This window comes from Telopea speciosissima, chromosome 10 (genome assembly GCF_018873765.1).
Source record: "Telopea speciosissima isolate NSW1024214 ecotype Mountain lineage chromosome 10, Tspe_v1, whole genome shotgun sequence".
NCBI lineage: Eukaryota > Viridiplantae > Streptophyta > Magnoliopsida > Proteales > Proteaceae > Telopea > Telopea speciosissima.
In genome coordinates this window covers 951,966-964,639 of record NC_057925.1, presented here as the reverse complement: position 1 = coordinate 964,639, position 12,674 = coordinate 951,966, and the positions used below count along the sequence as shown (strand labels likewise).

The window sequence follows — 12,674 nt, the reverse complement described above, 5'->3', positions numbered from 1 at the left end:
ATCTGTCCCCTCTCTCCCCCTCAAAAGTGATCCTCATGTTTGTCTTTTAAGCATTTCAACAACTATCTAATGGACACCTGACGCGCAATTAAGTTGTGGTGTAATTTGGAACTGAACCCACACCATAGGTCTGGTCCTAATCATAAAATACCGAAATTCATTTAGTTTCTCTTTCTAATTTGGTTTTAATTTCCATCTTTAGTTTTTGTAAACAAACCCCTTACAACGAGACTGCACCTAGGCCCCCATATCTATAGAGTAGTGAACTGAAACATTCAACAGTAGCCGGTGGCCTCTCATAGTTTAACATCATACCATGGAAGCCTCTCTCTCTCTCAAAATTATGTGGTGGTAGTGCTATGAATAATAATGGTCCTCCAGAATGGTAAAGCATATGCTACAATGGCCTATAAAGCTCTTTTGGAATTTAAACCTTAAAAGGATATTATCCTCCAAAAGGGATAGAAGATTCCAGCAATTCTTGGGCTTGATCATTATCTTAAAGACAGCACTGGGCTTGTAGATGCAGTGGAAAGCTGAGCTCAGTATATATGACTTTTGAAACAGAGCTGGATATTCTAATTTTCCAAGGACTGGTCCAGAACTTTAAACAGGGAAGAGAATACTGTTCAAAGTATATACAAATGGTGGGTCAGGTCTCCTGCCTGGTACTTTTCTCTTTGTTTTGTTCCTAGCAAACCCTAGAAATGACCTGTCCTAACTCCTATCACATCTTCAATGAGAGGAACATTGAAAGAAAGACCACCACTTGGTTTGGCTTTCCTCTCAAGTAGGTCAGTGGACCATGGAATTTCTCAACTTAAAACAAGCAGCCAATTGGCTTAACCTTAATATTGTTTGTGATGTAGAATAACACAATTCCAGTCTTACTGTAGCTATCCAGACTCCAGAGTCCAAGAATGACTTGTCATGAGAGGACCATCAATGCCTTCTTTTTTGGATTTATACCGGATAAGAATGACAAGAAAAGGCTCCTTACATCCACCAATTATATGTTTGGTTGAGACTAAAAACGTTTAGAATCTTTCGTCTACCATTGACACATGACATGAGAGGCAGATGGGAAATCATCTGTGATTCTTATATGTGAGACTTCAAGTAAGAAACAGCTTGTACTGGCTAGTAAAAGTATATCCATGACCATATATTGTTAATTTGTATTACAAATCTTGTAAACCTTCTTCAGCTACCATTATAAAATGGTTTTGTTTTTTTTTTATATGCTTAAGTTCACAGGATTTTATCAAAAGATAAACATATATAGGACTAATTAAGTGTTGACCAGGATTCAAAAATACTTCCATGCCAAGAGGAGAGGGAGCCATTTGGATCAATACATGATGGTGTATAATGATCAAAATGCAGCTGTTTCTGTGTATTTATTGACCATATTACCTGAAACATCTGATCTAGATGATTCCACCACAGAAAATGTGTACCAATGTCCTAAGTGTAAGGGCTAGTATATTTGTAAGTAACTGTGATTTATTCCTGAAACTATATATTGATTGAGACAAGACACTAGACAAAGTATCAAATATATATATATATATGTTGAATGCACCACTGAAACTGCTTTACTGAACTTGAGTTTTACCCACCTTCTGTCCTCAGTACTCAGAGGATCCTTGCCCTCTTATGTACAGAATTCACCAAATCTTTTATGCAACAACTATTTATTGATTGTATCAATTGCATCAATCTGTTCAAAATAAACCATTATAGATAGTCAAATTAGGTGGTCCCAACATCAATTCTAAGAGTCCCAACAAGTTTAAGAAGGTACTTTCTAAAAGACATCATCTTTATAAACAAGGGTTTTAACCATAGGGAAAAAAAGCTTGGGAAGGTACATCATAAAAATATTGATGAATCAAACAGTACTAATTACACTGTTCTGATATTTAATCTTTCACACATAAATCCATGAATATGTGAATTTAGTTATTTGTCCTTGTGTATATTGTAATAACTGGTGGATTAATAGATTTAAAATAAAAACAGTTCCTAGTGAATGAAAAAAACTGCTAATGTCATTAATGTTACTAAAGAAAATCTAAATTATGATATTGGCATAATTTACCTTGTAAGTGGAATACTCATACTCCAATTCATTTCAAAGATTGAGGTTAAAAAATAATCTATCACCAAAAGCATAGTTAAAACTTAAAAACATTTAAGTTTCTTTAATAGTATGAAGTTATTATCTATCATGTACTATTTAAATCTCATCATCCTTTGAAACTAAAAATAGGCTGCAAATTTTAATTGGTAATTTGTTACATTTGATATAAAATTTACAGGAAATCTTAGTATAGAAATTGACTATAACTTAACAAACAAGCATAACACATTCTCAAGTATGTATCACACTTGGAAACTAGAAACCTTTCACAACAACCATCCTTTGAAACATTTAAGTTGCTTTAATAGTGAGAAGTTCTTATCTATCTTGTACTATTAAAATCTCATCATCCTTAATTTGAAACTAAAAGAAGGCTGCAAATTGTAGTTGGTAATTTGTTTCATTTGAAATAAAATTTATAGGAAAATCTTAGTAAAGATATTGATTGTAACTTTACAAACAAGAACACATTCTCGAGGTAGCCTTTGTGGCTTTTGAGTTGTATATTCTTTTTTCTTTCTTTAATGTATTTTCCATTCACCCAAAAAAAAAAATAAAAAAAAATAAAAAAAAAATAAAAAAAAAATAAAAAAAAAATAGAATACATTTTCAGGCATGTATCACACTTGGAAACTAGAAACCTTCCACACCAACCATCCATAAATGAAAACGAGTACCTCACCTAGGAGGCATATAATTGAAACAAAATTAATAACAAATTTCAAATGCTCTAAATAAGACCAATTTTCTTTACTCATTCATTATAAAACAAGTTGCATTGATCATATGCTAGTATGTCAAAGCAAACTAGTTACTTTACTTCAATTGACATTATGATGCATCTAGATGTAATTATAGATCACTATAAATGAATCGGATGCCTCTCGACAAAGCATGCGTGTCGTGTTCAAATGGTACAAAGTCCAATGATGTCAAATTACCTTGGAAGGTAGAGAATGTTTCAATTAGCGATTACGCAATAGGCTCAAGATTGATTCACGCGATGTATTGGTATACATTTTACAAAAAAATAAGCAATTAAGATACATTCTAGACATGTATCTCATAGAAAATATATGCAAGTTATACTAACCAAATGAGATATAGTTCAATGAGCTTTTGGAGCATGTTTTCTATTCATAGGGAGACTTAGGGTGTAATTATAAACCAGATCACATCATTTAGTAGGATGGTTCTCATTTGTTCACCGGAATCTTTTATTATTAATTCGACATATGGAGGCAAGTGGTCATAGGTAGGCCTAGGTATACAATGCTTACTACTAGATATGCTTATGTTGATTTAGGATAGATATGCTCTCAAACATACCTATAGAGGATTTATTTAGTAACCTATAACAATGCAGCACCCTGAAATTGTTAATTAAGTTTTTTTTCTGTTTATTTTCAACAGTAAATTAGCTTAAAGGAAATCAAATTAACAATCACCTCTACAAATGTAAAATGAAAATGCCCACTGATCACTACCACATATGAAGCATGTAATACCATTTCTGTTCAAATATACTTTTGCTTTTATTTTGCTTTGACAGTAAAATTTTCATCTTACTTCCAAGAAAGAAAAATTATTCACTTCAAAATAAGTTTAAAATGAAAAAGTTTTAGATAGATAAAGGTACTTCTCATCAATCCATTAAAACCAAAAGCTGAGGAAAGTATTTCTGAGTTTTGAACTCTATTAATGGTTTACAAAGTGACTGTTATAAAACACTAGCTCCAATTCCAAATGACTAGAATCCTAAATTTGAAATTTGAAATGAGGAATTGCTCCATTTGAGTGAGTAAAACAAAAACAAAAACAAAAACAAAACTAAATGACACCACCAAGTATCTATACCATATAACTTAAGCTTTCAAAAAACTGGAAAAAAAAAAAAAAAAAAAAAAAAAAAAAAACATAAATTAAGAGTATAATTGTCTTATTCTATAAACTATCCTTCCTTATTGATTATGAAATCCCAACCGTGGGCAAGAGCTTCAATAGAGTAGTGTTCTTTCTTATATTGGATAGGGATGAAAGATGTAGCTAGGTTACTATTAGCCTATTAGGTGGGTATAGGAGAGACAGAGAAAGAGGTGGTGTTTGGTGTTTAGATCAGAGTCATATAGCTTTGAAGGGAAAGTATAATCATGTTCTCCCATGGGTTCATGTCAGTGTTCTTGCAGCTTTGTAGACTTACAGTGCACGCAGCCTAACTCATACTATTCCATGACCAACCATATTGGAATCATATACTAAAACTTTACCTGTCTATTTAATCCCCCCAACCCACCATGTGGTTCTTCCATAGGAGACAAATATGGCCATTTCTTTTCATTGGTTTTGGGGCCTATTCCTCTTACTACTTTCACTTTATTTTATTCCCTCACACTCTACATATCACGTAATTTACTTTTATCATACAAAGTGTTTTCAGCTTTTTTTGTTTTTCTTCCCTTCAATTCCCTCAATTAGTAATCTCCTATGTGATCAACCTTTGATTCTGCTTTTTATGTTTAATTTTACAGGTTCACATTGTCTACTTGGGGCTTCCCCAAGTCCAAGATCCTCTTCTCACTACCAAATCACATCTCCACCTCCTCTCTAATGTCTTTTCTAGGTGAATTAATCACTATTAACTAAACCCAACTCAAAATGTATTTCATTCCTCTGTTAGTAACTCTGTCCCATTTCTTTCTCTTTTTTCTTGTCTCTCTCTCTCTCTCTCTCTCTCTCTCTGCAATGTCTTAGCCCTTTTGGTTTTGTTTGTTTTTATAGTGAACAAGCTGCAAAAGATTCTTTGCTGTACAGCTACAAACATAGCTTTTCAGGCTTTTCTGCAAGGCTCAATTCTACACAGGCAGCCACCTTGGCCAGTAAGATCCTCAGTAATTAGTCTTTTAACTTTAATTCTCTAGTTAATTTATGTTTGGAAAATTGGTCACGGGTAGAAAACTAAATATGCAGAGATGGAAGGGGTAATATCAGTGTTCAGGAGCAAGACATTGAGATTACACACTACTCGAAGCTGGGATTTCCTGGGTCTTACCTTGGATCACAGTAAAGGAACTCCATTTCAGCTAACATATGGTGATGATGTTGTGGTTGGAATCTTTGATACAGGTGATCGATGAACTCTAGCTACTTGAAGCCTCTTTCACTAATTCTCATCATCTTCTTCCTTCTTTCCTTATAATTTGAAGGGCATTACTGTAAGACTTAGTGCATACTAGTTACTGTAACAGAGACTCCCAGATTAATCATATTTAAGTTGCTTTAATTGTATCTGTTAATTATTAAGTGCACAACTACAGTATATATATGTGTCAATTAATAATGGCACTTTAGCCTCCATTTCATGGATTGATAATGAGTGATTGGTTCTGTAAATACTGGGTTTTCCATTTCATGGATTCATAATGAGTGATTATTGGTTATGTAAATACTGGGTTTTGAGTATATGAGTCAAAAAAGAAGTGGAACATAGACGAATTTCCATTAAGTATATTAGTTACTTCTAATCAAGACTCCCATATTATTAGTACTTATAGCTAGCAATGTAATCATGATTTTAGTTACTAATACTAACTGGGTTCATCATGTATCGTGGTTATTAAAGGTATCTGGCCTGAATCGGAGAGTTTCAGAGAAGAACCCGGAATCAGACCGATTCCATCATGTTGGAAAGGTAAGTGTGTGAAAGGAGACAAGTTCGAGCCATCTAAGGCATGCAATAGGAAGCTAATCGGTGCACGCTACTACGTCCGAGGCTTCGAGGATGAGTTCGGTCCCCTTAACACCACTGGGCCTAATGCCGAGTACCGTTCGGCCCGAGACGTATTGGGCCATGGTACCCATACTGCTTCCACAGCCGTGGGCTCTGTTGTGAACAATGCAAGCTTCCTGGGCCTGGGCCTTGGCAAGGCCAGGGGTGGAGCTCCAAGGGCGCGTTTGGCCGTTTACAAGACGTGTTGGAAGAATGGGCTGGACGGGAGCTGCTCTGAAGCCGATGTACTTGCGGCTTTCGATGATGCGTTGTGTGATGGAGTCCATGTAATCTCGGTGTCGTTCGGTGCAGGGGTGGTGCTGTTGCCGTTCTTCGCATCTAGTGCGGCTATTGGATCGTTCCATGCTTCCCAATTGGGCGTTACCGTGGTCTTCTCCGCCGGAAATGATGGGCCAACTCCGGGTCTTGTTGAAAATGTGAGCCCATGGGGGATTTCTGTGGCTGCCTCCACCATTGATCGCTCCTTTCCCACTCTCTTGAGCATAGACAACAATGCCATTTCCATTGTGGTAAATTTTGAGAACTTTTTACCTATAGTTTTTTATCCTCTTCAACTTATATCTCTCTTTCTCAGGTCAAATTTCAGCCACAAACATGTATTATAGGTGTTTTAACTAACTATGACTGGACTAAGGTTTTATTTTTTTTAAGAATACAAAAGTACACAGTTGAGGACTTGAGGTGTAGCATCAGGGGAGAACCATGGGCCATATCAGGAGTCCCAATTTCCCAAAAAGAGAGAAGTGGACTTTGCAAAAGATGTGATTAGAGTTTGAATTAAAATAGGAAGGACCTTGCTTTCCTAAAGCAATAGTGAAGGAAGAATTCCTTCACCCATGGCTATTATTGTGTTTGGATGGGTGTCAGGATAGTGAAATGTATTTCAGACTTCCAGCGTAAAGTGGGAATATGATGACCTTAGATTTGTAGGTGAACCCTACATCACTTTGGATGAATATAAACTTCCCCAAATAGGAACCACTATATACAATTTTTTTTTGTTTGGGACTTTGTAGCTCCCAAGCTCTTCTATATGACTGATAATGTACACTTTTTGCTTGTTTTTTTTTTCTATTTTATTTTGTTATTTATATTTTTTTTTTATGGGAAATTGTTTCTACACCTACCGTGCTTAACATCTTTTCATGTTATCTCCTTCCTAACACTTTGCAAACCATGTCTCCCCCTCTCCCCCTATACCCTATACTCCCATTAACTGGGCGTGGAAATTTCATCCCATGCTGTCGGCATGGCAATCCCTTGCTTTGTTTTTATTTAGGGATTACCCATTAATGAGGCTGCTAAGTTAGGTGCTATAAAAGAATGTGAGAAGCTTGAATTCATAAACCAATTACAAATTTGTCCAAAGAGCTCCAAAATGGAAGGGCCTCTCACTAGATGATCAAATTCATCATATGATTCTTAGGCTGTATTTGGTATGTATTCTAAGTCGATTTCGCATTTTTAGACCATAAAAACCATAAAATAGTTGTTTTTATGGTCTGAGAATGCGAAATCAACCTAAAATACATACCAAACACTGTCTTAATTTTTGCAATGGTAATATATTTAGTAGCTAGAAATGGAAAAATGGAAGTGCCTCTAATAACAATGACCTTCCCCCTAGTAAAGATGTTTTGCTTAGCTTAGCTTAGCTTGGTTCTCTGCTCCTCAAGCTTTGCTCATGTCTTTCGAAGCTGTGGAAGCATCTCAGAGGGTAGGCTTGTAATACATACATTCTAGAATATTTGCTTTTTCTAGCCTAATCCTACAGATTGCTTCGCGTATGCTTTCCTTCCTTCCTTCCTGTATAAAGTCATAAGTAGATATCCAAAACAAATCTCAAATCTATCTATTTCTCAAAAAGTAGTATTAGATGAAGAATATCGGCCTCTGTATCAGAATTGGCAATGCCCAATCGTGTATCAGTGGAACGGTTCTAATTGAGGATAAATTTGTTTAAAATTAATTTTTTTTTAAATTAAAATTAAGGGAAAAATTGTCTGAAACATCTGATCTCTATATCAATATCGATATTGGCTGAGACTAATATTGATGCCCATACCATTTTTTAAAACAAAATCGACCTAGAATGCATACCAAACACAGCCTAAGTCTATTACCCGTTCAGTAAAACCAAGAGTTGAGGGGACTTGGCTCTTGTGCAGCCGTGGCGGCGAGAGCTGCATAGGTGCAGCATAAAAACCACCCCAAATACAAGGGGGTCATTTCACAAGTGGGGCCTAGGTGGGACCCACCTGTGAAATGACAATCTTACCCCTATTTTTGCTGTCGTTTAGCAGCATTGCACCTGTGCAGCTCCCGCCACGGCTGCACAAGATCTTTTTCCGAGATGAGGAGGTTCTTCAAGAAAAATGCATTTTTTATAACATTGAGAAGCCTTTTTTATCAAAGAAGATGGAGAAACGCTTCCACCGAGCGATTTATTTGAAGAATCTAAAATAGTTTTTCCTGCAACTTAAATATTATTGACAAGATTAATTGGGGTAATATAAAATTTTCCAATTTGCATGCCATATATTAAGTGCCTATTCATAGACTCCTAACCTAAATAAATCTCTGCTTGTTATTAGGGACAAAGCTTCAACGTGAAACAAATGAAGTTGAAATTAGTGGATGCAAGCAACTATTTTTTTGATGGGTGATCTCTTTTTCTCTCTCTCTCTCTTAAATTTTCAAATTAAAAATTTGTAAGAATTATATATACGGATATTAGTAGTTGTATTAGTAAGTGGATTCGGCAACGGGATCACCACCGTTGATTCCAACCCCATAGGAATCGGTCGAGGATTGGTCAAAATTGCCTGAACCCTAGATAAATACCGTTTTCGACAAAATACCCAAAAATTGGGATCAGTCTTGACCGATTCGATCGATCTACTCCCAATGCCAATTACAGTCAGGGATTTAGGTATTGGTATCGTATCAGTTGAGATATATACAGAGTTATACGATCAATCTATATCGGTATCAGTATCGACGGCAACCGATATCGTAAATTAAAACCTTAGATTATAATTGAAGCCAAGAGTTCTTCTATTATGATAAAATGTAGTACGTACTAATCCATATGAACTCGATCATGATGAATTAATAATGTGTAGGGTTTGCACAAGAGATAACTGGAGAGGAAAACGAGCCTCAGGTGGGAAGTTGTTTCTATGCATATCTACCATGGCTGGGTCTAGTCTTGAAGCACAGGTAGCGGCTCGCATAGCCAATGCATCAGCTTTACTCATAGCAGAGCCTATGACCACCCAATTACCTGAAATTGATATCCTTCCAACCATCCTTATTGACATCAACCAAGGGACTCAAATCTCCCATTACTATGCTACTTCCCCCAAGTAAGTAAGTTGGTTCTTAATTATGGATCTCCACATTATTAATTTGATCAATATATATATGACACAGATCGATCCAGTGTTTGATCTTTTATTGATATTGTATGGTATGGTATGTGTTGCATGTTGGCCTTAATTGAAGGCTTCCTATAGTACAGATTATGCCTAGTGATGTTACTATTCGCCAAACACCAGCACCTACACTAGCTTATTTCTCCTCCAGAGGCCCAACCTCACTTTCTACAGATATTCTCAAGGTATATATGTTAATTTTGTGAATTTTGTGACAAATAAAAATAACCTAGGGGGTGTCAATCGGTCGGTTTTGATTGGGTCGTAATCGATTCTGCACATCTAAGGGACAAGACCGAAACTGAACAATTTTTTGTATTTAGCCGGTTTTGGATTTAAAGCAATCGGTTCGATTCTGGTCAGGTTCGGCTGGGTATTTTGGTGCAGGCCTAGGATTGGTCAGCTGATTCGACCGATCCAGTTTGAATTTTTTAAACCATGTACAATTCGATCCCTTAGAATTAATACAAAAAAAATCTCATATAAATTCATAATTTATCTTGTTGAAAATATTTCCATCATATCTGTCTTTAAACATGCAGCCAGATGTAAGTGCACCTGGAGTCGGTATCTTGGCAGCATGGCCACCACAGTCCCCACCATCTGGGTTTCCCTTTGATCACCGCTCTGTGAATTGGAACTTTCAATCAGGAACATCCATGTCATGCCCTCATGTTTCGGGGGTGGTAGCACTTATCAAATCACTACATCCAAAATGGTCTCCTGCAGCCATTAGGTCTGCTCTCATGACTACAGGTACGTATTTAAAGAAAGAAAACTAAGGGTGTCAAATGGTCGGTTCAGTCCGGTTTCAGTTGGATACGATTTTGATCTAATTTGGTTTCGATTTATATCATTTTCTTTTATCAGGCTTTTTCCGGTTTGAATTGATATCAAACTTAGATTCAGTTTCGGTTTTCCATTTATATATATATACAAACAATTATAGAAACAATATGGTTTATGGGTTTGTATCGATTTTTTTCTTAAAACTTTTTGTACCGGTTTCACTCCAGTTTTCAACCGGTTTCATAATATCCCAAACTGAAACTGGTTCGATATATAGGGAATTGGTTTGATGTAGTTAGGATATGTTTGGTTAGATTCGATCGATTAGGTTGTTTCAGTTTTTTTGTTGACGCCCCTATAGGGGTAAGTGTCAGTTATTGGTTTGGTTTTGTTCGGGTTGAATCGATTGCGGTCTGGCACTGGTTCAAATCAAAACCAATCTGTTATGGTAAAGGTCAATTCAACCACTTTTGTTTTCAATCCGGTTTTTCTTTCAATTGGTTTTGATCAGTTCAACCATTTCGAACTGGTCCGGTCAATTTCAGATTCTTATCTTTTCTTTTCTTGGCCTCCAAACATAACTTAAAGAAAACATTTAAAAACTATCATCTTAATTAAAAATTGGGAAAGAGAATGCCACCCTTGTAAGTGTAGCGCATGCACGGCAGATCACCCTTGCATCCTGACACATGAGTGTGCAAAATGATCACCGCACCCCGGTCATTTTTGGGGTTTCAAGGGAAGCGACAGTTATTTCGCATGCGGCCCCTCGTGTGTCTGGCACCACCTGCAGGTGCGTTCTTTCTCCCTAAAAATTACTTGAAAGAAAATATTTACTAAACATCAATTAAATATGAAGGTATGAACCAGCATGTTTCATGGGGGCAAAAATGTGAATCAACAGTTTTGAGTTGTGGTTGATCATGATCATCCATTCCATTTTCAGCTTACACAAAAGATGCACAAGAAGATGAAATACTAGCAGGAGGATCAATGGAAGTTGCAGATGCCTTTGACATTGGTGCAGGTCACATAAACCCCTTAAGGGCAATCGATCCAGGACTGGTTTATGACTTGAACACAGAGGATTACATTGTCTTCCTTTGTAACATTGGCTACTCAAAAGAACAAATAGAGAGCCTTGTTCTAACACCAGCTTCAAGTAGTGTTGAAACTGATTGTTCTGAATTCACATATCTCAACAACAACAACAACAACACTAGTAGTACTAATGCTGCTGCACACCTCAACTATCCTTCAATCACAGTTTCGGATCTTCGCTCTACAGTTACGATCAAGAGGACAGTACGTAATGAAGGTGGGAAGAGAGGTGTTTACTTCGTTAGAGTTGAGAATCCTAAAGGAGTTGATGTTTGGGTTTGGCCAAGGATCCTTGTTTTCAGACGTGCAAGGGAAGAAATCTCATATTATGTGACATTAACACCTCTTAAGCAATCCCAAGGGAGATATGATTTTGGAGAGATTGTGTGGTCAGATGGCTTTCATCAGGTCAGGAGTCCATTAGTAGTTAGTGTAAACACTACTACTACTACTACTGATCATGAGGAGGATTTTATAACTACTGATTCGGCCATCACTGCTCAGTACTCAACTTAAAACTCTTTTTTCTTTTTTTTGGAGTTATCAAACACTTTTCTTCAAGTTGTTTACTTTGTTATAATATGTTCATTGTTCAAAGATAAATATGTTTGTATGAAATTTATATAAATAAAGGAGCTGAGATCTTTTGCTCTTCTCATCAAAACTCAACTAATTAATGTATCTTCATCATCAAATAGTTAATTGGGTTTTTGTTATGTACAATAGTCCCACATCGGTCCTGTAAGGGCTTGGATGTGGGTATATATTATAGTGGGTTTCCTCCCTTTGTAGACCCTTTTTTTGAGGGTGAATTCTTCCAATCGTAAGAACAAGTAAACATGCATTGGCTTTCATGAATGGTAGTGCACTATCCCACTACACCCCTTTGATTTCTACTCAAACTCGAATAAGACTTTTAAATAGGAATCGTCTCTTTAGTGTCAACGATGTCCTTTATTTATAGATGAGAGATGCCTATTGGAAATACTTTTCCAAAAGGGTCCAAAAAATGTCTCCCAAAAAGAGAAGACACAAAAACTAGTCGTTGCCAATATCTAATACATACATACTAGACGACGTGCAATGCAAGATTGCCAACGTCAGGGACTCGTTGAACGACGTTCATCTGACACCGATAAGACCTCTTTCAACGAATAGAGATCAAAATATATCCGTATGGTCTTTGATAAACCCCAACTCATATTATATCATGTTCGACATCCAACAATCAACTTACTAATCATTAGCAAAAAAAGAACCGCACACACATTAGCGACAACCTGACCCGGTGCACACGAATATTTAAATAAACTCCGAACCCTTTAGAGATAAGAGAGCACATTGAGTTTTCCTTTTATGGAACCTTACCCTTGTAATTCCCATTTAAGCAGATGAACCTCACATCATTCTCTTC

General features: G+C 36.4%; 1 protein-coding gene across 1 annotated transcript; it reads left to right on the top strand.

Moving 5' to 3' along the window:
- Positions 1-4,251: 4,251 nt before the first annotated feature.
- Positions 4,252-11,776, top strand: LOC122642197 (subtilisin-like protease SBT3.18). The gene is made up of 10 exons (XM_043835626.1): positions 4,252-4,550; positions 4,675-4,766; positions 4,925-5,022; positions 5,114-5,269; positions 5,766-6,442; positions 8,528-8,595; positions 9,059-9,301; positions 9,441-9,555; positions 9,913-10,126; positions 11,106-11,776. Exons 1-10 carry the CDS (start codon positions 4,467-4,469, stop codon positions 11,774-11,776), a joined length of 2,418 nt encoding a protein of 805 aa, XP_043691561.1. The 5' UTR covers positions 4,252-4,466.
- The last annotated feature ends 898 nt before the right edge of the window (positions 11,777-12,674 follow it).